Genomic DNA, 27967 nt, shown 5'->3' with positions numbered 1-27967 from the left:
TTCATGCCAATGGTTTGACCCGTCTCAAACAGACTAACATCTTTTCCATGACCACAGGATGCATCTTTCAAAATGGTTGTTTAAGAAATGAGAAGCTACTCATTGAATCAGTTGGGCTTAAATAACTTGTTGCCAGCGGAAAGATAATCACCCATGCAGTTATTATCCAATAGGAGGCTTGTACCTATTTGCTTAATTAAATCCAGGTGGCAACTCTTTTTTGTGGCCAAGCAGTGTGTATCCTCTTGAATCCTGTCTGCTCTGTTGTGGTGCATATCTAATAAGAGCTCAGCTCCACCTGGAAGGTACCTGAAAGAAGGGAAGAGAAATGCAGCCCAAACCAAAGACAACCCTGTGGCTGAAATACAAGTGCCATGTACTGAAATTTTGAAATCGTCCCTCAGCACATTTACTGCATCTCCAGCACTGAACATCTTGCAGGTAACCATTTTTTCCCCGGGTTTATGGATATTTAAATTGTTATTGTTAAACTGTTATACAGTGCAGTGAAGGAAAACGGAACAAAGGAAACAAAGAAGAAACCTTCAAACTATGGGAGGGAGGAGGAAGATGGTGTGACAGAACTTGAAATGTTATTCATTTATGTTCATTTCAGGTACTTGGTATTCAGGCCACTGTTTGTATATTTACTATTCGCATGGATAATGAAAGTGAATGTTGCACTAATGTTTGTCAAATTTAAATTTAGAAGTTTTCCTACTGACCCAAACTGAATTTGCTGTTTACATGTGTTGGAATTTTGCCATATTCTGATGACTTGAATTATCACACAGAAAGCCTTGATCAATACATACAGCATGAAAGAGAAGGGAGTTTCAGACTGTACTGGAGTATTTTGGGGACGTCTGGCTGAAAAGCAGCATCCAATAAAAAGTTAAATCAGTGCTTATACATGGTCTATCTGCAGATGGGTTACATTATTCATAATGTATAAGCTAAAAAAACAGGCACTTTGGATAAAAGCATCTACTACATGTACAGGTAGATGAAAAGGAGAGTGGGCGGTAAAAGAGAGCTGCAGAGAGTCATGAGTGCTGGGAAAGGGTTTCTCATGTGGGTAAATTGGCAAAAGGACGACATGCGAGCTCTTCCGTTTGGGGGGGGGGGGCAGGTTAAAAACAATCAAAGGTAAAACAGGGAGAGGTAGAGCACAACAGAAGAACAGAGTTCGGGGGAAGAAAGTTTTCGAGCTAGGCTAAGAGGTTTAAAAAAGACAGAGCTGAGCTGTTGTGTAATGAAAGAGGAGGCGGGTGAGAGAAAAATGGGAGGGCACGACAAAGGGACTGAAGCAGACAACAGTAGGACTTTCCCTTGAAAAATGAAGATGAGGAGGTCAGAAGACTCAGAGGCTCCAGGAGAAAGAAGACACACACACACACACACACACACACACAATCCAAGTTCATTTAAATGGATGCAGCTGAGTATAAATGATGAGTGAGACAAAGGGCAAACGATAGAGAGAAATCTACCTGCAAAAAAAATAAAAAATAAAAAAACTTCTGAAGGTGTTTATATTTTTCACTTGTCATTCAAATCAAAAGGGTTCATTCTCTGTCGAGCTGAAACTAATCTGCCTGATGGTGGTGCCTCAGGGGAAAGGTCAGGTTGATTATTAGCAATAATCAAAGTGTTGGTCATGATGACATTTCAGTGCCCTCATGATGATGGTAAATGACAAATTTTATCTGTCCACTGGGAACCATTAACATGTTCCACAAAACGTTGCGTTGCTATGGTTAGTAGTGGTTGAAGGCCCCTTTAAACACTACATTTGAGTCACAAACAACAATGGAGACGTGCATCACAGCAGCTACCTACAGTTCCCACTGAGCTGCATGTCCAGATCCAAAGGCTGACCACGTCTGGCTTTCAGTGCTGAGAGAGAGACATGTTGAAATGACTTTAACCTTTTCTCCTTCCACAACTAACTCCAACCCATCGCCAGGAAATCTGAAAAGGTCAAATGGTTGTTAGAAAGAATTGATTACTTTTTACATTGTGTCCTTCAGACACATGTGTACTTTTGTTCACCGAGAAATCACAGCAGTGTTGTGGTGGTTTTCTCTGTGTTCATTCCTTGTTGTTTTGTTTTCTGACTTTACTTCCTGTATTTTCCCTCTTTGATCATTTCATTGGTTTTTCCTTGGACCCTCATTAGTTTCACAAGAGTGTCATCAACTCCTCAGCTCATGTGTGTATACACCGATCAGCCACAGCATTAAAAACACTGACAGGAGAAGTGAATAACTGACCATTTTCTGATAATTCAGTGTTCTGCTGGGAAACATTTGGACCTGGCATTCATTTGGCATTCATAGCAATGACACTCCTTGATGGCAGCAGCCATCCCCAGCAGGATGCAGGCTGACACACACACACAAAATAGTTTAGGAACAACTAAAAAACAGCACAAGATGTCGACCTGAGGTCTGTACCATGAAGCCAGATTGCAGACTTAGCGAGGTAACTTCAGGATTAACCCTGGATTTCTGGTGTCACAAAGCTGGATTCATTCTTATTGAGGTAAGTTACCATGGTAACTTACTCTGAACGGCTAACCTACTTCAGGTCAGGGTAACTTTCAGGATTGATCTGAATCCGATAAAAGGCTCCACCCACCGGCCAATCAGCTGTTCGGGAGAGAATCACGTACCCTTTCATTGAAGACCCGATTGAGATTGGAGCCCAAATGGCGAGAAGAGCATTACGGCGTGAACGCATCTTCCAGGAGATAACCTCACGAAAAAGAGTATATTTTTGCCATTTGTCCCCACTCAGTTCAAACACAGCTCAAAATCAGGATAATTTCATTCAGGCCAGTGACTTGATGTATTGATGTGATGTAACTGTGGCATCAGCTACCAGCTTTATTGTAGCCCGTGTAACATTATAGAATTAAGAAATCCAACTCCCCAGATGAAATGATGTTTTTGTGCTTGTCTTTGCTCCTCGTAGGAGACGTATGCTGTCCTTTTTGCTGGTGGATCAGGGCTCATGATTGTGATTGGTCTGCTGCCTTGGGACCCGGCCTTTATACATGCGCGTTCACCAATTCACAACAACACAAACCTGGGTTAAGTTACCGAGTTGATAACAAGTAACATGATACCGCTCATCCAGACTGCCATTGTTGTGGATAGGTTTAGCTGAATAGGTGGGAGTAATCTGTGGAATGATCCACAGATGCCCCTCCCCTTAACCCATAGGATGGTGGAAGGTAGTCATAATGTTATGCCTGATTGGTGTATGATTTTTACATTTCATTTCTGAAAGAGGAGGCAGTTTCATAGCAAAGATGTAGGCCAACATTCTCAGTGAGCTGTTACAAAAGTGTTTGATACTGTTGGTCTGGGGTCACTCCTTTGGGAGTTGATTATGCCCTGGAAAAAAAAAAACTGCTGGGCCAATCAAATCATTGCACAGACTTTATGTGGCGACGTAATTTGTACCTACATAAATAAATGTGCCTACAACATAAAGGCTTGGATGGGTTATGTTTGCATGCAGAAGTATTTCTTTCTTTCTTTTTAAATCTCAGGAGCTTTGGCCTCTTTGTTCCTCTCCATATCAGTCGGTGAAGCTGCACCAGTATCCTCCACTCTGCTGCTGAAATTCATATAATCATAAAATGTGATTGTTTACACACGCAGAATTCAGATTTCATAGACACGATATTTTTAAAGGGACTGAAACCAAACAGAAGAGTTCTTTGTTCACCCGCTCTAAATGTTGGGTCAACAATTAAAAGCTACGTTGCCATGGTTCTGTGGGAACAGCCCTGTGGTAGGCAGTGCCTGCTGCAAGCTGTTTATATTACATCAAAATATGATGACAGTTCTGTATTCAGACAGGGTCGACCATGCGAAAGCAACGCTCTGCTTTTTGTCAGGCAGAAGACTGATGTCTGATGTGTAGCTATAAACAGGGTTTGAATGATTACGGATCTTCCACATGAACGTCTGTAGTAGGTGTTGGGGAGACGCCTCCTCCTCCTCCAGTTAGCTGTTCATCCTTTGTATGTTTTGTCAGTTCACTTAAATGAATAGCTGAAAGCTCACTGTCAAAACAGCTGATAAGAGCAAGAGACTCGCAAAACTTCCCATAAAGTAAACTTAAAAAGGCGAAGATACTGAGGGAATATCTAAATAACATAAAACATCTGTGTATTTAGCCACATATCTTTAAAGCTTAAAGAACATAATATAAACTGTGTTTCAAAGACTTTGGCTTAAAGGCCGTTTCACACCACAGTGACAATCAGGAAGTGTGACCCTTGTCTAAATAACTGTGATACTAAAGCAGTATAATTAATGTCAAACAGCTACAGCTGGCAAGAAGCTCTTGATCACGAGTGCATCATGGAGATTTGTCGCTGTCCACACTTTGTAAATCCCAGCAGTTGTTTAGTACGGCGTTTCCTGATAAGATACAAATGCTCATCTGAAACCCAAACAGCTGACAGTTGGGGGGAGATAAAGGGCTTAGTTTTCAAGAACTTTCAAGGTAGGCCTGTCACAGACCACATGTTGTCATATCACCATAGGACAGTGTTTCTCAATTCCAGTCCTCGGGACCCACTGCCCTGCATGTTTTCAGTGTTTCCCTCCTCCACTACACCTGATTCAAATGATCAGCTCGTCATCAAGTTCTGCAGTGGCCTGATAAGGAGCCATTCATTTGAAGTTGCATTTGAACATGCAGGCCAGCGGGTCCCGAAGACTGGAATTGAGAAACATTGCCATAGGAGAAGTGCTACTCTGACACAGGGGCACAATGACCAATGAGAGAAGGGTGGATGGGTTTGATTAACATATGACACCAATGTGGACTAACCAACCATATCCTACCACTGAAGCTCAAACTACTTGACAAGAGCAGCTCATTATTACACTCCACAGCAAACCATCATCACAACTGAAATCATCAGCATTCCCTGCAAGTATACTCGTTAGTTTTTACCACAGCTAAAGATGTGCTTTATTCACTGTGAATCACTGGCAGTGAAAATTATACAAGCAGGTTACCAAGGCAACCAGAGTCTGGATCATCAAATCAAATCAAATCAAATGTTGGCTACAAGGAACGGGCGACACTTGCTTTACACATCATGTGGCCGTAGCTTTACATCTGAAATAAGAAAAGATTATGGTGGATTTCCATTTAGCTACTTAGGTAGCCAACAGTGCTGTTGTGTACATGCTGTTGTCATGTTGTCAGGGCTTACTTGGACACATCATTAATTCAGTTCTAACAAGCTTTGTGTTTTGCAGAGACTTTGTCTTTGCCGTCTTCTTAGACATAAGCTCTTATCTATTTTTTTTCCAATTCTGTAACATAAATAAATAAAACATGCTTTTTTATAATTAAAAATGTATTTTATGTTTTACAAATGCATTACTTTAACCACATTGCTACTGTTTTTGCACAAGCAATGGAAAAAAAATAAAAATGACAACGTTTTATACTTATTGCACTGAATCAACCTTGGAATTTCTCTGTGAACAATGTGCAAAGTAACCAGTCCATCAGGGCCATTATTTATTTATTCATTTCATAAGCAGAGAAAAATATACAATTTAAATTTCAAGCTTCAGCAAAAAACTCTTTATGCGTCGACAACAAGCCACATAGCAGGGTAGCCCAGTCTGCCCTCTGCAGAACAGGAACTAGCACGTTTTATATAGCTACAGCCTGAGTCACTTGATACAAACTGCCACTCAACTCCTTTTACAGCTCCAATTTAAATCCCATTAAAATAATACGAATTGCAATTATAGCAGCGGGACATACTTAAAACATAATATTGAGGGCATTTACCTGATATTCTTATTGTGTGTGGATTTATAGTTAAAATATGCCTCTCACTGGAGACAATGTTTAATATCCAAGCCCGAAGAACAGTTTGAATTCATGACTCAGGCAGCGAGCAAAATGCAGTCCACAATTAATACACAGTAGCTATACACCAGACAGTCTCCCGCATGTAAGGTAAAAAAAAAAAAAAAAAAAATCAGAAACAGAAACACTAATGCAACAAGTTTTTTTTCTCTTTTGATAGTAATAATAATAATAATAGTAGTAATAACAACAACATCAACATTGTATGTCTTTTCTTTCTTAAATTTGGATTTTCATCAGGTTTTTTTATTTGACATTCATGTGGTCTGCAAAATGTAAACAAATGAAAGTCTTCCCCCTGCATTCTGATGCAAGGAGGCAACAATACGTATATTACAGTTGGTTTCATCTTAACACAGGACGACGAGAGAAAGAGACTGATGTCAAATGAGAATCAATCCTATACTTTTACATAACAGTAATAATTAAACAAAGTGTCTATACAGAGCTAATGGACGGTATAATTGGGCTGACTCTGCTTTTTAAAACGGAAATATTTCACCCTCTCCGAGTCCTCTCTATGTAGTTTTGCGCTACAAAAATACACCAAACAGTAATAGAAAATCGTTGCGTCTTCAGTTCTAACAGTGACATTTAAGCACAAAGAGCCTCACAGCGGCGTCATAGCACGTCTTCAGAACAATGAATCACGTCAAAGCCGGTGTCCTTGATGCTCCGGCTATTTTTCCTACACAAAGTCTGCTAGGGTGTTCAAAAGAACGACCAGTATTCATAGAACTTCCTCAGAACAGGACAGTCAGACATCAGGGATACCATTTCTATGTCACTGGCCAGTAGCTTTCCCCAGATTTCTCTTTAGCTTCTAGAACTCAAATCCAAACCTTGAAATGAAAGAAAGTCTCATGCTTTGCAGGCACGATTGGACACTTGAGTGCACTGACAAAAAGAGAGAGACAATAGAGCAGACAAGATTTGAAAACCAAGGTTGACCTGATGACTGGGACGCGTGAAGCAGTGAAGAGGAAAATCTGAAGTTCAGACATAGTAGTCTAAAATAACGTTTTGTTTGTATAAAATGAATTATTAGGAAGTTAAGGTTTTAACTATATGTATTTCATGGAATGGGGCAAATAACGATATATTCTAATATATATTAAATGATTATTCGAAGCCTTCAAGGATATTTAATCTTAATTGAGCAAATGTGCTGTGAATGAAAGTGCTACTGGATGTAATGGCACTATAGTACAGCCTGTTTAAAAAACACTGTTTAAACCGCACTCAATTTTCAAGTTGAGAAACACAAACTCAACCTTATTTTTTTCTTTGGCCTGATGGACTGTCCTCTCAGAGTTTATGAATACCGGTCTACACTACTATAAACTAACAGCGAAGCACTATTAAAAACTAGAACACATTTTATCCAGCCAGAGAGCTTCACTGAAAGACTTCACTTGCTATTTAAGGCAATGTAAGTTCATATAAATGTTCTTCTTGAATGAAAACACTAACTCAAGAGAATGCAGAGGAGTTTAATTGGGCTGCAACAGCAGCAAACTAATCGCTTTGTACAAATAAGACAATTTCCAGCGATCCATACCACTATGTGGACACGGCTGCTGTCCTGACACTCCTTCTGTTCAATGAGAGGAGTGAAAGAAGAACAAGTAAAGACATCTGGATGAAACTAATTAAGTGAAGACACAAATATAAAATGAAAAGGGATACCAAGCCTAAAAGACAATACACATGCAAACTCTTGACAGCTGAACAATTTACAGAAACCATCATTGACTCTGAAACACAAGAAAAGTGTTTTTCAACAACTGGCAACAGAAACAATGCACTATAAAAGTTTAGATCAGTAGATGAATCACATGTTTCCTCAGAAACTGAGTGACTGACTCAGAATTTAACGAGTCACACCTGTATCATATTATATTTTGTGTGAGCTTCATATTTACTAATATATTGTTATGAGATCAAAATATGGTTTCTGAAACTGTCCAGGATCAGGAGAAGACATTATGTGATTTCTGTTTCAGGGCTGATTTCCGCTTTAAGACACTAAGAAGAGAGAGAGAGCCCCTTTGTCCCTTGGAGTGGGGTCAGAGCACTGTGACCCCTTCCTCCTACTTCGCCACCATGGTGCTGGGAGTCAAAATGACTCCAATGGTTATGTGATCACAGAACTGCGTATAAATTGCACGCCACTTCAGGCACATTTTGTGTGTCATGGCAACAAATTTTATAAGCAAGGTTAAGGAGTAGGCGGCCCTTCATTGAGTTTACATGGTGTGAATCGACACACGCGACGTGACTTGGCGCGTTGCTCATACGCTACTGGATAATGCCAAAGGTTGCACCTCTACCCACCCCACCTACAAATAGCATAAAGCCAGAAATGCTCTTAAGCCCCAGCTCAACCTCTGACCAGATCAGCTTCACCGCTGAAACCCCAACACCTGACAGCAAATGCAGACCTGGTAAAAAACAGCACACCCAGATGTTTCATTTTCAAAACATCTGTGATTATTTTGCCTCTGTTATGTTCACTCTGCTTGTATCGAAAATGCCTAAATTACCATGACAGGTTTCAGTGGAAACTGAAGTATAAACTCCAAGCTTGCTCATGGTATTTTCAATGGTTTGTCTGGGCTTATCTTTCCTTTGTTATCAAAGGCTGGGTTTCTTTTAACCTCTGTCTGTATCAGACGTCATCCTAATTAGTTGTTTTGGTCATAATTTAAGGTTGCTAATGCTAATGTAGTATTTAAACCATAGAGTTCTTTTTATATGCTGGCTATTCTGTTTTGTATGAAGTTCCCTTTGGGTTCCATTTACTATGAAATTATTTTTTTATCTATTGGTCTCTGAGTTGGACTCATGATTATTAGAAGATGTTCAAATGAAGATGCTAATATTTGACTTTTCAAGAAACCATAGTAATACTAACCAGCTCTGTGTCTCATTAGATTATCTTACTTTCATCTGGTAAGCATGTTTCTGAAGACTTTTCTGAAGACAATGTTTGTTCAAGTTCAGGAGGTCTCACAAATGACATGTCTCGCCCTTGTTGTTAGATGTTTTCTAAGGCATCACGCACTTGAAACAGCTTTTGAACTGTTTTTATCCAGGTCACATTACGATTTCTTATGGCAAACTTTAAGTTCTAGCTGCAAGTTTGATATGGATACAGCTTTGCCCTTGGATGGAGTATCACTTACATTTCTTGTGTGGGACCCACCAGCACAAACAGGCACTGATGTTCAGTTTGTGTCCTAAAAGACCACAAGAATTATAGGTCTATGTCCCAGTACAGTTTTTGCTGTCCATTGAGGTTGTAATCCTTCCCACCCATCTCCGACCCCGCTTGTGATCATAGAAAATTTTCAGAAACCACTTTAAGAAACGTATACAGTATTTCTTAGGTTTAGTTGTTTCAGGATACACTGAAAAATGTTGCTCCTATGAGAAATAACATTCATAAGACCCATTACTCTGGGTCCAAATGCACAGTTTAAGAAATATCTTTCAAGAGGAACTTGACACACATTGTTCTTTTACATCCAACTTCCTGTCTACACAAATATGACATTACACTTTGCGTGCCCATCATGAGCTCTGCAGCATATCACCATCATGTAGACATCACTAAAACCACAGAAACAGTGGTCCGAACTGAGATCAGTATAGGACACTGGCATTTTTACCCACCAGCCACAATACAAAGTTTTTTTTTTGTTTGTTTTGTTTTGTTTTTTACATTGAAACATTGACTGGTAAATTGTACTGAATGTGTTCTCATTTTCTCATTTCACACTTTGAGAAGTCTGTAGTCCATAGTCTTATTTTAGCCACAGTCCGTGCTTTAAATGCTGTTCATGATTTTTCTACAACCACCAGTTTAGTGCATGGTGGTTTCAAACACTGGCTATCTGGAGCTTCTCCGATTAATCCCCCGCTGTTTATACACTTGCTCCAACTCCTGCCTTTCCATGCCCACTCACAGAGTCCTCTTTTGAGAAATGCCTCATTCATTTTCAAACACCCATATCTCTAGTTAAAGTTTCCAACCATGTGTGTTGAAATATTTTATCACTTTCTCTCAACATGTTGTGGAGTTGTGGAAGGCCATAGTCCTTTCAGTCTAGTGCTGTGTGTTGGCTACTCTTCCATATCGAGCATCGAGCACAGATAGCCACAGCCCTTACTTTCCAATTTCCCTGCACCCATACAACCCTATGGGTGCTATGTTTGTATGTACTTCCATCCTTAATTCTAAATTCTTTTCCTTTCGATGCCATCCTCCTCATCTGCCTCCCCCCCGCCCCAGGCCAGTCTCCTTGTTGGGGGGCGAGAGGGCTCGTGCCGCTAGAGAGCCGTGATCTGAGTCAATTCTGTGTTGGAGTTCCCTGTCCCATGGTTCTCTCCCCTTTGTTGGGGGTCCACCCCCACCAAGGGGAGCTCCACGCCTAGTCATGCTGGATTAGGCGTCCCTCCACCATGCCCCCCGCCATCTCCAGCCTTGCAGCTGTAGGCAGCTGCCACCTCCCTGGCGATGCTCCTCATCCTCCCTGACTGCTGAGTGTCGAGGCGGAAGGGAGATGGGTGGCAGAACTCACGGAAGCAGCGCTTGAAGTTTTCATCCAGGAAAGCGTAGAGCACAGGATTCAAGCTGCTGTTGACGTAGCCCAGCGCGATGCAGAAGTGCATCAGCACCAGTGTGAACAAGCTGCTCAGGTTGAAGCCCAGGGACTGAGCCAGGACCATAATCTGGATGGGGGTCCAACAGACGACAAACGCTGCCACCACCACCAAAACCATCCTGGTGATGCGCCGCAGGTTGCGGTCCTTTTCCTTGGAGCCAGAAAGGATGCGAACGCTGCGCAGGCGTTTGACCATCAGACTGTAGCAGATGCTGATGATGGCCACAGGGATGAGGAAGGAGAACAGGAAGACACAGGTGCCAAAGACGGGATCCCAGTGACTCCTCGGTTCAGGTAAAACCACGATGCATTCAACACCTACATGTGAAAAAATAAAGAGGAACAGAAAAAAGAAGAAAGGAATTCATTAATGTAAGAGGGAATCATTAGAGAGGATTGGGTTAGAGTTGGGGTACTACAATATAGTAGGAGCAGGTTATGTTGGTCTGAACGGGAATCTAAAATTAAAGACATGATCAGTGGTATGAGTTTCACTTTGTGTCTGGTTCTTCAGCAATGACCACTGATAATGTAGCAATTCAAAGATGCACCCTCACGTGCTCACAGTGGGGTTGTGTGGTTGAATCCTAGTTGTATCCACCATGAACATAGGCCTGGGAACTTTTGCAACCATCGTGCTGGATCCCAAGTTAAACACAACATAAACATTTGAGGTGCTGCTAGTTACAGCTCTTGAATCAACAACTGGATAAACTGGGGTAAAACCTGTTATGCATATTGCTGGGAACAGTGTGTGAAACCTGACAGAATTATGAGATGTTCTATTGTGTGTGTGTGTTTTTTTTTAATATTAGCGATAAGCTCATGGAGTTGAGGAAAACTATCCATACAGTGGGATATCATAGTGAGGTACAAAGAAGACGACAAAGTATGAAAGGATGAATGAGCAATGACAGGGGAGCCGCTTTCACAAGGAGACCAGTTTAATCCTCTTAATCATAATACAGTCTGCAGAGAGGCTGGAAGAAAGACGACAGAGATAAACGAGTCTGGACCTATAAAGAGATAAGGAGAGGCAGGTAGAACCAAAGACACTGAATGATGACTGCAGAGCTTTGGCTGGTGAAGCTGGTGATATTTTAATAATATAGTAAAACATATGGTACACTATAGCAGCCAAATGTTTTCCAGGAGAGATAACTTCAAAGCATCATAACACTTTAAATGCCACATAATTCAGAAACAGTTATATTAAAGCAGTAAATCTTACCCGAGAATGAAAAGGGAAATTAGGAGGAAAAACAAAACTGTGGAACTCATTCCCGCTATCTGTAGAAAAACACACTGGCATAGCAGCATCACAGTGCTGCTGATGATGTTGATCATGTTAACCATTTAAGCCTGAATAGAACTCAGGTGTTGGCTTTGGACACAGGAAGACACTCTTAAGAAGCAGAGAGCGATAAATCATGAAATGAAGAGGAAATATAAAGATGTTAACCTGCATGAAAAAAATAGCCTTTTCTTTTTTTAATCCATGTGAAGATTTTCACTCTACATCCAAGACAGTTCAGTGCTTACAGAAGAGTGTAGAGTTGACGTTCAATAACAGTCTTCACACTAAATTGCAGTGTTACACTGCAGTACTGAAGTGGTCATATGCAATTCTTCTAAATACTTTTCCACGGGGTGTGGTTTTTATTTTGTAAGTTGTGAGTTAAAAAGACTGCAATGAAAGTTAAACACACCACCTGCAAATCTGACAAATGAATTTAAGTGGTAAAAAATGCCTGAAGCAGCAGTTTAATTATCCCTTGCTTACTCAGAAAGCATGAAAACAGCATGCTCCGGGCTAGGATAGACCAGAGGGAGAAATCCCTTCTAATTTTTTCTTTCTTTTTTTTGTGTGTGTTTATTATTTTTTGGTGTGACCACTCTTCATGACTATCCTCCAATCCTTCTGTTTCTTCATGTAATCCCAGACACACTCCATGATATTGAGATCAGGGCTCTGTGGGGGCCATGCTATCACTACCAGGAATTCTTGTTCATTGTTACTCTTAAGATATTTCTTAACCTTGACTGTATGTTTCGGGTCTTTGTCCTGCTGCAGAATAAATTTGGGACCAATCATATGCCTCCTTGATGGTATTGACGATGGAGAAGTATCTGCCTGTATTTCTCAGCACTGAGGCACCATTAATCCTGACTAAATCTCAAACTCCATTTGTAGAAATGCAGCCCAAAACTTGCAAGGAACCTCCACCATGCTTCACTGTTGCCTGCAGACACTCATTATTGCACTGCTCTCCAGCCCTTCAGTGAACAAACTGCCTTCTGCTACAACCAAATATTTCAAATTTTGACTCACCTGCTGCCATTTTTCTGACCACACTGCCTATGTTTTTGCGCACAGTTGAGTCTTTTGGCCTGTTTTCATGTCAGAAGGATGGATTTTTGGCTGCAACCCATGAAAACCAGCTGATGTCACTGCTGGACATCTTCCGATTTTGAAGAGAAATATGCTTGATGTGTTTTTCATCAAGTTTCCTTGGTCGACCACTGCGTCTACGGTCCTACAAAATCCTTGACTTTGTGCAATTGATGCTAGTTTGAAGGCTAAGGTCATAATACCAGATATTGATGTTTCTTTTGTTCACTCACTTTGCATTTTGTAAATTGATAAAAATAATTTATATTTTTGAAAGCATTCTTAGTTTACAACTTGTTTTCCAAACCTGCCCAAAAGTTTTGCACAGTACTGTGTGTGTGTGTGTGTGTGTGTGTGTGTGTGTGTGTGTGTACATATACATTACAATCAGTTTGTCAAAACCACAAATGGTCCAAACAATGACTGATTACACTGTAAAGGACATCAGCTTCTGGGATGTCTGCCATTAGCTGGATTTCATGTTTTAATCATAACCCTAAAGTGAGCAGGGGTTGGAAATTGGATTTTTTTTCCCTAAATCCTGAAGTTGTTTTGTAAAACCAAGAAATCAATCACACTAAATTTAAGTGCTAGAAATGATGTGTGGTACATCAGGAGGCTCAAGAACTACAGAACACATTCTCACTCTGAGTGCCTCCTAGCTGCTCTGATTATAATAATGATCCTTTTAACAAGTGTGTTTTTAATTAATTAGGCAATATGTCTGAAGTGGTGCTCCACAGGGATAGGACATTTACACAGTATTTTAGAATGGGAACACAGTTTGATTTCCGGCTTAAATACTCGTATCTTTTACAAAGTCCACATATAGTAGGAATACTTTTTGAATAAATTCAAAAAATATTAATGAACATCACAAGAAACGTTTCAAACTCAGGATGTAGTGAGGCCTAAATGTGCATGCGGTACTTAGCAGTATTTCTGCTCTGAAATAAAGCCTTCAACTGTGTTTGCAAGAATGGGAAGATAAGGCAACTGGCACACAGTCAGACTGCAAAACAAACAGCATAAATAGTCGAGATAAAGATGGATCAAACAAATAGGAAAAGGAACTGTAGAAAGAAAAGCTTGATCTATTATTCCATTTCCCGGATGCTTTTATCAGATGCATCGATTGTGCACGATTTATAGCATGTGGGTGTCTCAAATAAAAATGGAAGCTGAAGCCACGGTTCCATTACTGGAATGTTCCAGCCATTGCTCAAAACCACGGTAAAAGTCAGTGTGAAAGTATAGGAATAGTAATAACCTGCATGATGAGGCTGTGAAGTTTGTGTTTTTTATGAAAATTGCTGTGGATGGCTCTCTGTTCCCCAAGGAGGAAAGCATCAGAATGCACCAGGCAGGTTTTAAATCTAAAGACAAGCACAAATACAACAAAGGTACTGTCCTGTTTGGACAATACTGCTGCTTCATAGACAGCCCAGGGTCAAATGGAACAGTAAAGACAGTTTTGCAATTCAGGGTTGACCATAGTGACATGTTATAAGTAGAGAAATGAAAGCCTGCAGTGTTCGGGGATAGCTGATGTGGCTACAGATGATCACTTCTCATTTCCGCCCACTCACTTGTCTTCATCTTGAGGAAGCTGCCTCCTTTCTTGTTTTTCTTCCTCCATTCTTCAGACAGTGCAGACATTTCTGACAGCAAACCTTCCAAACTCTAATTTATCATGTGTGATTTTATCGTCAGTCCCCTCAGAGAAAGACAGGGAGCTTGTCGAGTCACCACAGACCTTAGCGCAGCTGCACATTTCAGAGCATTTGTGGGCGTTGGTGACAGTGATTAAAATGTGTTAACATGTGCTGTGATTATAATATTTCTGAAGGCATCAGGACACTTACCTTACAGAGGAACAGATGCTCGACGTCACTGAACTATGAAACTGTGATGTAGTTTTATATTATATTATTATATGTATGACTTCACCTTCAAGTGTTACATACCTTTATGTAATTTTACATGTACCTCTAAAGTGGCCCGACTAAGTTATTATCAGGACCATAACACTCCACACCACTGCACTGGGATTTCATTAAGTGGTAAGGTGCAACGGATACAGAGAAAAAGAAGAAACAACTGTATAGCCCCACAATCAATCAGAGCACTACGTGTATTAAGGCATTCTCTATAAATGCCTTCATTTCTGTTCATTTTTCGTCTCTTAATGGTATTTTACTGTAATCACACTGATCAGCCACAACATTAAATCACTGACAGGAGAAGTAAATACCATCCACCAGCTTGTGAGGATTCAGTGTTCTGCTGGGAAATTCCGGTACTTGGCATTCATGTGGATGTTAGAACACAACAACAACGTCCTGTTTCCAGACACCACAGGGCACCGTTGCTCAACTGTTTTGGAGGCACACGGGCCCTACACAATATTAGGAAGGTGGTCATGATTTACAGCACGATTCTTGATAGTGAACTCTAAACGTCAGCCAGTTCGTTGTAAATGAACTTTACTTCACTTCACTCAGATGGGGCATATAACTTTTTATGTATCTGACATTTATGTATGTGATCGCTTTTATTTATTTATTTTTTTACTGTCCGCTATCTTTACTGTCCAACACTGAATAAAGCTCATCCAATTTACTTGAGCAGACTGCCAGAGCATAAGAACTTCCCAACAGAACAACCTCCAACATACTTTCCACCACAAAAAATTTGTGGGGGGCATGTGGGTCAGTTTGTCTGGCCTTCAGGCTGCATCCACTGGCTGGCCTTTGCAGTACGCAAAGTGTAAGAACCTTTTGCTTGTGTTGGGAATTTACTGTCTACATTGTGGTACAATATAAGGAAACTGAGTATACCAGTTGAACCTTTACAAATTAGTTTTCATTCATGTTGTCTGTGTTTCTAATTTTTTTCCACTTCATAAATCCTCACAAAATCTGTTGAAATACACTCACTACATGTTAAATAGACTACATTAATTTGAGTGCTATTCACATTTTTATTTTGTTGTATTATCTTTGAATATGTGGCTTCAGAAAAACAGAATATAAAAGAATACCTAAGACAATCCCAACAAGAACCAAACAAGCCGCCCTCATTTTAATCATTTAGTCATTCCCTGATACATTAAAGCATGTTTGTGGAAATCCACTTTCTCGACTTGAGTATTATCAAGTCATAATTTGTTTTTTATTGGAACAGATGTTATTTTCCTGTGAAAGTGACTCTTTACCCAAGTACACCCTGCAAACAAAACTACAATCACTCAGTGCATTTACATGCACATAAAAAGAAAACAAATTATTGCCTTAATTGGACTCTAACTGGACAACTTAAGAGCACGTAAACAATCCGATTACTCCGTTACTCGGACTAAAATGTGAGTTCTCCATAGCTTGATTAAACTGTACATGTAAACGCGCTGAATGTGTCACTCATCCCCCACATCCCACGAACCATCATATTAGTAAAGGAGTCAACTGTCAGTGGGGCCAGTGACAACATCAGTGACAAACTCATACTCTCCCTACCATCAATCATTCTCCGATCCTGTCACTCTCTATTTTTCCTTGCTTCATCCTTCCACCTTCCATCCACAACAAAACACTTCAAACAGCTGTGACTCATCAGAGAATGGACAAGGCCCTTTCCAGGGTGTCCTGTGGTGTCTGGTAACAGAATGTTGTTAGTTCATATCTGTATTGTCTAATAAAACAAAAAGCCAAGAGGCCAGGTCAACACCTTGTTCTGGTCAATGTTATTTACTTGTCCTGTCAGTATGTTTACTGTGTGCCACTTTTAATATTTTGAGGGTACGTCAGACACCTCAGCCCTCGTCTCTCTGATGTCTGATAGATGAAAATCTCAGTCTGGACTGACTGCTGCTCTACTGCAGTTTTACGGCAGCGTTGAACAATGCGCGGGAAAAGGTCAAGCCGCTATCAATCGGTAGCTGTTAGCAGAAATCAGTGAGTGGCTATTTCCAAATACCTAACATTTTGAAATGTCACTGTATGACTTTCCCTGTGCTTATTGACAATCTACCTATTCTATCGTTGGTGTACATGGATGTTTAAGTAATATTGGTGGACTAGTAAGTAGTACGTAAGTAAGAAAAGAAAAGAAAAGTAAGAAGCTTTTTTTTTGTTTTTGCCCTCTACACAGTTGGTGTATAGATGCTTCATTTCTAGCATCATTTTGTTCATCCTAGTTCAACTGTATTTTCATTTACTCTCCATTGCTTTTCCCATGTTTTTCTTTTTCACATTGCTTCTGTCTTCAGGTCCTTCATGGCTTTTCCTCCCTGCTTTCTTTCCTCCATATATAACCAGGAATCTCATCCTGGTTCCCATTTCACAGTTGATGATTATCTTCCTCTGCCATCTTTCTTTTCATTTTACATTTCTCCAGATGGGATATGTTTTTTTCTTCCTTTCACATGTGATGCTATTGTCACTATTTTAATGCATACTCATTTTCTTTTCTCGCTCTCTCTCTCTCTCTCCACTTCTTTTTCCTGCTCCCTCACTATAGTTTCTTCATTTCTTCTTTTGTCTTTCTTGGCCATACTTCACCGCTGTTTAGACTTCATATTAAAGTTGCCAGTCTCTCTCTCTCTCTCTTATTCTCTGAATAAATTAAATTGTTCACATGTTCTTCCCTTTTTCTTTCTCCAATTGTCTTTTCTCTGACTTTTCAATTTCTTGCTTTCTTCTCTCTCTTATTGCTAATCTCCTCTGCAGCCCAGTCCTTTCATTTTCAATCAGAGCAAAGCAACATTCCTTTTCCTCTCCCTTTCACCATCTTGTATATTTCCACTTATCATTTCTTCTCCCTCTTTCTTCTCCTCCTTGTATAGCTTCCATTTCATTTTCCACCAGAGGACAAAGGCTGGGGTTTTGAGCTGATTGGATCTCGGTGCCCTCCCACCTGAACACCTGAGAACTTCTTACCTCGGTTAAACTCCCATCTCAATAGTTACTGAATCCAGATGCCACGTTTGATATTTTGAAAACTTGAGGGATAAAATATCTCAGTGCTTCCCAGAAAACACAAGACTTGACGCTGACTTCATTAATGTCAGCGACTGAACTTTAAAGAATGAGGAACAATTACAATTAACCTTAATTGTTAATTAATTGTTAATTTCTGTAAATGACAGAAAAGCAAACTCTGCGCTTGTTCTAAATTGTAGAAGATCTCATCAACAATGTACATTCTTTTTAATCACAATTCTTAACATTTTTTTTTTTTTTTTTCAAAGTTTGAATTCACTGGCTGACACAAATTGGTTGATGTTTCATGTTGTGCTCTGGGCCTAGACTATGTGATGGTTATGCATGAGTGTAGACCTTGAACAATCATTTGAACGAACAGAAATCTAGGAATCTACATTAGCATCTACATATTAGCACCTATGTGGAGCTGTACTTAGTCACACACAGTGCTCTAAATGTTAGTGCTAAAGTGCTGACCTTGACGAAGCCAGATTGCAGACTTAGCGAGGTGACTTCGGGATTAACCCTGGGTTTCCGGTATCACGAAGCTGGATTCATTCTTATCGAGGTACATTACCATGGTAACTTACTCTGAAACCTGTTTCAGGTCTGGAAAACTTTCACCGGCCAATCAGCTGAATGGGGAAGAATGATGTGCCCTTTCATTGAAGATCCGATTGAGATTGAGCAAATTGAGCCCAAATTGCGAGAAGAGCGTTACAGCGTGAACGCATCTTCCAGGATATAACCATACAAAGAAGAGGCTATTTTAGCCATTTGTCCCTGCTAAGCTGAAACACAGCTTAAAATCAGGATAATTTCATTCAGGCCAACAATTTGATGTAGTGATATGATGTAATTGTGGCATGAGCTTCCAGCTTTATTGTAGTCCATGTAACATTATAGAATTAAGAAGTCCAACTGAAATGGTGTTTTTGTGCTTGGTTTTTATCTGCTCTCATGTTCTTTTTAATCAAGAGGGGTTACATCTGGGGGAATGACACTAATTGTCATACATGCGATTAATCTATGCAGCACAGTGATTGGGATTCATGGCTTCGTTAAATATAAACTAACTGAGCCATTGATGTGTAATTTGCGCAATTTATTCAATCTGCAATCCTTTGTCATGCCATTTGGTGTCTTTGATGCAGCCGCCGTGTTTGACTTTTTGAGATTTCAAGTGAGATTTACTTTTTCTCCTTCATATTAGAGGAGAACTGTAAACCATTGCTCCTCGTAGGAGATTTATGCTGTCCTTTTTGCTGGCGGGTCAGCGCTCATGATTGTGATTGGTCTTCTGCATTGGAATCCGCCCTTTATATGTGCGCCTTCACTGATTCTCAACCAGACAAACCTTTAAGTTATCGAGTTGATAACCAGCATCGTGATACCGCTTATCCAGATTGTCACTGATAGGTTCAGCTGGATAAGCTGGAGTAACCCAGGGTAAGTTGAGCTCAATTCGTGATAAAGGCCTCCGGTGACATTCAGAGTGGTGACCATCTTAAATGAGTGCATTTAGCACGCCACTTTCATATTTAAACCACTCAGTGTGTTGGTCTCCTTTTCTATTGAAATGACTTTCTAAAGGACCTTTTTCAGCCTTGTTGGTCTGAGCTGTTCCTGGTAGCAGAGTATGACTGAATAGGACAATGCTTCACTTGTGTGTGACATTTTTGCATTTACAGTTCATCTCACAATGTAGCTTCAAGCGAAACAAAAATATAAATAAGTCTGACTGAAGGTGAGTGTTTGCCAGTTTGGCTCAAAGCATCAGCACCAGATTGCATCCTTTTTTAGAACAAACTTCTACATTGTTAAAAATCACAAACACACAGGCTAATGATCTATAGCATTCTGACAGAATGTTTTTTCTTTCTTTTCTTTTTTTTTTTACATATAATACACACAAGGGCAAAGAAGTAGCACATTTCGTTTCAACGCTTCACTGAAAGGTGAAATATGAAGAACTAGATTACAAACTGTGCAGTAAACTGTGCAGATCCGACATAAGGACACAATATTCTTGCCTTCACAAAATGATAATGTGGAACAGGAAAGCAGAGGACGAATATCAAAGCAGTAGTGACTTATGAGCACTGGTGCAAGTACTGTGTGTGTCCTCGACTCAGACAATCCACTGAAAGCTAACGCTGAATGACCTTGACTCTTGGTGGCCTGCAGATATGTGCCTTGGCTATCCACCATTGGAATGGATTTCATTTTTTAAAATGAAGGCTTTTGTTTTAATTGTATACAAATTCATATATTAAAAAAAATGTTTTGCATAAAATACTTAATCTGAATACATCAACATCACATTAAACATCACATTAAAAATCCTATTATGCTGCTATTCTCTTGCTGCTTTTAAAGTAACTCTATCACATCTAATGAGGCATGTCAACACTGATTAGACATATTTACTGTAATGGAGTTAAATTATGCATTTGCCTTTTACAATTACTCATTCTCTTAAGTTTACATCCTACTGTTTGGAGGATGCAAAAACAACACAAGTCAGGGCCACAGTGGAGGCTCTGCTAAGGTTTGGCCTCCCACTTCATTACATAAAGAGAAATCCATTATGATCCATGGTTCATAAATATACAACAGTGTTTACATGACTGCATAGTGATCCTCCTCCCAGGGTGGCTGCAATTGTTTATCAGGCTCCATGTTGTTTGTTATCCCTCTGCTCATTTCCTCCAGTTACTCTTGGCCCAATCAATTACCAAACCGCACACCCTCACCTCTGAATGTAACAGAGTTTGGCTCCATGTAGAATACTGTTAACACCTCTCTGCAGGCTCTTGCAGGGTCGGTCTTCATGTTTCATGGTCTCTAGTATTACACCAACAATCATATTAGTCTTATTAGAATAAAGAATGCTTTGCATAACCACTTCAAATCAGAATAGACTTTGTAACTAGCTTTGTAAACACAAAATGAGCAAAGTCTGTGGGCAGCATGTGTTTAGCCTAATCAAATTCTTTTATTGAATTAATTTGTTGGCGTCAATAAAGCTGAGGCACAAAAGGGAGACCTACAAAATATTAGTAACGTGGCCATAACGCTGCGCCTGATCGTGTATATCCCCTCAAATTATGTTATTTAGCTGGAATCTCTGATCAGAATGATTTCCATCAGGTTGATGAATTATTGTCTATAAAAAGGAAGCTGGTAAAATGGTAAGTACTTGAATTTGAGCGAACCTTCAGAGGCCTACAAGGTTTGCTGCTGAAGCTCACCCACAATCTTATTTTGTTGCTTATTTTTGTCACTTCAATTTACCAGAATAAAACTTTTATTTTCTTGTCTGATGTCTGGTATCCAGTTGATATTGTTGCCCACATACCTGGTTATCACTTCTGGATATACAGTACCAAATGTACATAGGTGTACAATTTGGAAACTGATTGATTCTTTTAGAGCTGCTTTTTTTTTTTTTTTTTTTTAACAAATAGGTACAAGTTTGTTTTCTAAATGTCCGAAATGTATGTTAACACGTGTTACCAGAGAACAAGTCTACAAAAACCTATGCTTTTTAACCACCGCTGACATTTTCCCAAGAACCCAGTTTTTTTTAAAAAAAGATTTTAAATGCAACATATTTCTCATGATATGATTTCCTCACAAATTCCTTAAATCCCAACATTTCTGTCTAACTGGACAAAAATGCAATTACATATCTACTACATCTTCAAGATCTTAATGTCAAGAATGTTTATCAAACTCTGGTTCACTCATTGGCTTTAGTCCACAGCAGATTTGTTCACAGAGTCCTTCTACATGTCTGCATTGTGTCATCCCTGGTCTGCTGTGGAGAGTTGCAAAGTTAGGGCAAGCTGCATAAAATAACTCTACTTCATGTCCTGAGCTGACACTGACCTTTTAAGATTTATCCAATACTGAGCTGGCTCCAGATTCAAGTTTGGCTTTCACTCAATGGAAAATGCTGTTAAAATAAACGCTTTAGGCGTTGAGAAACAGCAGCCCCTGTGTTGTGGTAAGTGCTTGAATACTTCAGTTCTGGCACTGATATGCTGCCAGAGAGCACAGTTGGACACATTTTCTACATGATTTTGGATGGATTAGTCAGAGCATCTATTAGTGACAGCAGGGTGGCTGCTGATTATAGCCTTCCTTCCTACCACTGTGTCCTTGGGCAAGGCTTTTGACCCCAATTACTGAGAGCGGCGTGCCGTGACTTTCCCTGCAGCTGTCGGGTTATGGAACCGCTCTGACCCCTCTCTATTTATTTAGAAGCAGGGAGAGGAGGAGAAGCGAAGTGGAGTGGACATTATGCCCGGATTTCAATTTTCCACACAGATAACAGACTCGCAAAAACAGAGATTTTATAACAACAAAAAAAAGCTACAGGTCTGGGGTGAGGATGTGTAATTATACAGGAAGCAGAAAAGAGGAGGGATGGGAAGAAAAGGTAAATGAAAGGGGAAGTATAACAGGAAGGAAGAGGAGTAGGAAGAAAGGATAGAAGAAGAAACCAGAGAGGATAATTAGATGTGAATTAGATGATAAAGAGATAGACTGGAACGAATAAGATGATTTTCAAATTAAATGGAGGAGATGATCATAGGATAGAGATCCTGATCTAGTTTGGATGCCAGGAGAATTAAAAGGAAACAACACCAAGCAGAGCGAAACAGAAGTGAGAAAGAGATGAGAAGAAACAAATGAGACATGAGGAAGGGGCAGGATTAGAGAAACTGAAGAGTCAGGGGAAAGTATGTGGGTATGGGGAGGTGTGGTGACGGTAAGAGAGGGCTAGTGAGAATGAGACGAAGGTGTAAATGAAGGAAATGAAATGAAATGAATTCAGATGAGATGGAAATAAAATAATGGGACGTATCAGACACCAAGAACGAAACTGAAAGGAGAACGGAAGGAAAGAATGAAATAAAAAGATAGAGGAGATAAATTAAATGAAAGTGAACTGAGATGAGGTGAAGAGATAGCGGAAACAAAAAAGGCATGGATGAATGAGGAGGGAAATAAGAGATATAAGAAGACTTGAGCCAAGATGGGTAAAAAATAAATAATAATATAAATAATAATAATAATAATAATAATAATAATAAAAAGGATAAGGAGTGAAGTGCAGATGTAGCTTGTCTACAGAGTAGACTAATAAAAACGATTATAGCCGCAGCTGCAGGCTGAGACTGGATCAATATCTAACCACTAGACTTCCCGTTTCTCTGCTGGCTACAACATATAATTCAATTTAACTGCAAAATAGCCACAGATATGAACTGTGTTGCGTGTGTGGACATGTGTCTGAAAATCACTCAAGATTGGCATTACTGTGAATATTCATAGAAAGCGATGTTGCTTTTCCAAGCTTCCATGCCTCACAAGTGTGCTACTAATGCTGGCTCGAAACAAAATGGTGTTTTTACAATGAACAAAGGTAACACTGCAAGAGAGTATAGGGATTATTAAGATAAAGTCTAACAGCCTAGCTTTTAGGGATGGATTACAAAAGAGGTCACTGACAGACTTGGGGAAGAGCTGAGAGAGTCTCTCGGGCTGTAAGGAGGCACCGAGGAGAAAATCAGTTCCCAGACAAGAAAACCAACCTAACCATGCAAACCTTAATGCAGCAGTGAAACCAGTTCTCAAACTGACAGGCAGCCAGTTAATTGGTGTAATGAGATCTCAGCTCGTGTTGGTTGTTTGGCAGCTGCTTTCTGCCCCAGTTGCAGAATACCTGCATATGTTTTTTTGTGGCTTGGAAAAGGGGGCATATAATTACAGCAATAAAATCAAGAGGTTTGCATATGAGAGAAAATTATTTCAGACGGAATACACTGCATAGTGGGGGGGAACCACCTAACTTTTGACGTTTTCATTAATTCAGCAAAATAAAGTACTTATCAGAAGAAAAACCAGACCAAAGACCCTGGAGATTCTCTTGAAAGTGGGGCAGTAAAGATAAGGGTAATAACGCAATAGAGAAGCAACTATTTGATGGATGTGAATTAAATATACTTAGCGTATCATAACTAATGGCCATCAGCTTCGATTCATTAAAATTATTCAGTCCAGGCTGCTTAGGTTGTTGTAGCCTTGTTCATCTCCTTCAATAAGCTTTAGAAAAAAGTACATGAGATCAAGGCAGGTCTTCACTGACAACATTTACACTGGGACACATAGAAGATACAGTGGTGTCAAAAAGTGTTGGCCTCTGTCCTGATTTATTTATTTATTTTTTCCTGTGTTGGTCACACTTAAATGTTTCATATCACGAAACAAATTTAAATATTAGTCAGAGATAACACAAGAAATTATTTGGGAAAACAAAATCCAAACCTACATGGCCCTTTGTGAATAAGTGATGCCCCCTAAACCTAATAACTGGTTGGGCCACCAATAATTGCAATCAAGTATTTGTACAATGAGTCTTTTACAGAGATGTGGAGGGTTTTTGAGCATGAAAACCTTTTTAAGGTCATGCCACAGCATCTCAGTAGGATTCAGGTCAGGACTTTGTCTTCATTTTCTTTTGTTTTTCTTCTCCTTGAGGAGAAGAAAAACAATTCATGGTTCCATTTATCACAGCAAGTCTTCCAGGTCCTGAAACCAGCAAAACTGCCTCAGATCATCACACTACCATTACCAGATTTTGCTGTTGGGATGATGTTCTTTTTCTAAAATGTGGTGTTACTTTTACACCAGATGTAATGGGAAATACACCTTCCAAAAAGTTCAACTTTTATCTTGTCATTCCACAGAGTATTTTGCCAAAGTCTTGGGAATCATCAAGATGATTTTTGGCCAAACTGAGACCAGCCTTTATGTTCTTTTTACTCAGCAGTGGGTTTGGTCTTGAACTCAGACATTTAGCCCAGTCTCTTTCTAATGGTGGAGTCATGAACACTGACCTTAACTGAGGAAAGTGAGGCCTGCAGTTCTTTGGATGTTGTTGTGGGGTCTTTTCTGACCTCATGAATGAGTTGTCACTGTGCTCTTGGGGGTAATTTTGGTCGGTCAGCCACTGGGAAGGTTCTCCACTGCTCCATGTTTTCACCAATGGCTCTCACTGTGGTTCACTAGAGTAACAAAGCTTTAGAAATGCTGTTAACCTTGTCCAGACTGATGGATCTCAAATACTTTAACCTGCTTTTTGAATTTCTTTGCATCTTGGCATGATGTCTAGCTTTTGAGGAGCTTTTGGTCTACTTCACTTTGCGAGGCAGGTCCTATTTAAGTGTGGCAGAACTCAGGTGCAATAAACCACAGTTATGTTATGTTTTAATGGGGAGGCAACACTTTTTCACACAGGGCCATGTAGGTTGGGTTTTTTTTGCCTTAATAATGAAAACCTTAGCCCTTAATGCTTTGGTGTATGAGTCATACAATTAAGTGAAATATATTTGAATATATGGTACAAACACTATGTGTAAAACAATTTCTATGTTAAAATGGCCACAGTCGCATGTATAATCTAAACCACTCATTTATACTTCAACCATTAAAATGGCCAAAATCACAAAGTAAAATGTCACTTTCTCATTTATACTCCAAACCACGTAGTCCATCGAGCTTACAGTAGTAGCAACAAAGGGAGCAGAGACACATCCCCCCACCCCCTGCAAGTCCTGGGAGACATAATCCCTCCAGCAAGTTGTGGGTCAGCCCAAGGGTCTACGCTCAGCTGGATGTGTCTGGTAGACATCTACAGGGATGTGGCCAGGAGGCGTCCTTATCAAGCGCCTGAACCACCTCAACTGGATCCTTTCAAAATGTCACTGACAATATGATCAGAACTGGAATAATAATTTAAAAAAGTCAGAGAAGTGGCAGATAAGAGTGCAGTCAGGCCAGCAGCAAAATGTGGGCTGACTGGTGTCATTTTTTTCTGGTTCAGATGAACTGCCTCACAGCAGGTCTCCATGCTGACACGCAGTGAAGGGAGCAAGAGAGGGCAGAGCTACACTGGAAGATTCTAGTATGTTTCCATTCCACCAGTCACTGCAGTCTGTGGTTTTGGAGAGACCTGATGTCTGATGCTCTGACATTACCTTCCTGGTAGTATTGTGGGATGGACGATGGATGGATGGACAAAACTAATCTGATTTGGAGTTAGAGTTACAGACAGTAGCAATAAATAATGAGAACACATTGTGTGGTGCAGAAGATAGAAACATGAGCCATGCAAAAACTGTATGCTGCTGCAACGCAAATTTCCCCCAGTGTGGAATAAATCAACGATTGCTTTATTGAATTGTATTTTTTCCTTTTTGTGAGTTCATTTGACTTTTGTCTAGCTTAGAGTCTTCGTTTTGTATTGTTTCGTATCATTTTGTATAGTTTCGTATCATATCACATTGCATATGTTTTTTCCCATGTAATTTTTCTGACCTGGGCACCTGAAAGAATGGCATCAAGTCACCAGTAGCTCCTTGATTTTTACATTTTTAAGTTATTCTTAGTGTGTTCATTTTACTTTTGTCTCACTTTAAGTCTAAGTCTTCATATCATATGGTATCGTATCATATGGTATCGTATTGTATCGTATTGCATCGTATTGCATCGTATGTCAGGCTATAGAAGCTATATTCTTAGTCTCTGCTCTGTTAACCCTTCCATGCCACTAAACTGCCCGCTTACATTGGCTAGGACAATCTTCAGGACAGAGGTGGAGGACGCACCATAATTTGAATGTTTTAATGAATTAAATTATTTTTTCTGAAATAAGTTTTCGGAGTACAAGCCAGCAAGGAAGTTATTTATGGCAGAAATTTAGCAGCTGGTTTAGCATAATGATTATGCTGATGTTTATCCACTGGTGAGATATTTTGGCCATTTCCATCTTCATGTTTGTATTAACCTCATAAGTCTCCCATTTAAGGTCATTTGGAAGTCTTTGTGCACCTGTTACTATAGTGACTGAGCAACATTCTTTGCATATTTTGGCCTTTTTAGGAAAGGAGCTGCCATCTCTGAGCTCCAGCAGCAACTTTGCCCCGACCTGTGAGACTGCCAGCGCAATCATATCACAAACACACATAAATACTCATCACCACCCTCACCTCACACGGCCCTATAAGGCAAACACACGCATAGGCTTGAAAGACACACACAGGTTGATATGTGTAACATGGTCCACTGCAAGAGTTTCCCATTAATATTATACTATAAATATGATTGTGTGTGTGACCCACACTAAAATATATTAGTCCAGGAGATGATTCATTGCAACAGACAGAGGAGGACCCAGGTGGATCCACTTAATAGAAACTGAAAAAAAAACATCTTCAAGAAGGGAAATGAAAGGAGCATATATGAAGCTGCTGTTATCAGGTGGGTGTTATCAAGTATCAAAGAGACTGTAATGAACTGAGAGAAACCGTTATACACACTCCAGCTGCTATATGTTTTTGTAAATGTCAGTATTTGCTAAGAATCTAGCAAGCGACTGCATCGGATTTGTCTAAATACTAATGTAGCTTTATGCATGAGCTGAGACCAAAAGGAGTTTTGGGGTGATTTATGAGAAACTGCCCAGATAATTTTGTAATATGAAGTGTTTACAGATCTTATCTTAAACGCCCTCTACAGCTCTCAGGCACATAGGGGTACCCTCAATCAATATCAGTCATGTCTGATATTTAGGCTTTCACATCTGGATGATTAGATCTTTCACAATAAGCAACAGGAGAAACGAGTATGCAAGGATACTGAGTGGAAACAGCAAACATCGGAATCCTCAAGGCCAGGGGGACGCTGCTGTTGATTGAAAACTGAATCGAACAGACACTCTGCTTCCCAACCATTTTTTCATCCACTTTTGTATGGCCTTCTGCTTCTTTTCCCACAGCACAGCACTGCAAAGCTTTGATACCGCCGCCTGTCTGACTAGACAGCGGACCAGAGGATTTGCAACAAATTGTTGTATACATCCATTTCCACAGGAGATCACGCTTGGGGTTGCATTCAGTGATACCTGACCTGACAACATAGCCTAAACA

At 39.9% G+C, this 27967-nt stretch overlaps 1 protein-coding gene across 1 annotated transcript in view; it reads right to left on the bottom strand.

The window, feature by feature from the left end:
* Window positions 1-5549: 5549 nt before the first annotated feature.
* oprl1 (opiate receptor-like 1) overlaps window positions 5550-27967 on the bottom strand; it is an 83790-nt gene continuing 61372 nt past the window's right edge. Inside the window, exon 6 of the mRNA XM_047604125.1 lies at window positions 5550-10910. Coding sequence (XP_047460081.1) covers window positions 10363-10910 — 548 coding nt within the window. The 3' untranslated portion in view covers window positions 5550-10362. The remainder of the gene's footprint in view (window positions 10911-27967) is intronic.

This window comes from Mugil cephalus, chromosome 1, assembly GCF_022458985.1.
Source record: "Mugil cephalus isolate CIBA_MC_2020 chromosome 1, CIBA_Mcephalus_1.1, whole genome shotgun sequence".
In the NCBI taxonomy this organism is placed as follows: Eukaryota; Metazoa; Chordata; class Actinopteri; order Mugiliformes; family Mugilidae; genus Mugil; species Mugil cephalus.
The sequence above is the reverse complement of the archived record's forward strand: the minus strand, read 5'-3'. Positions and strand labels throughout refer to the sequence as shown.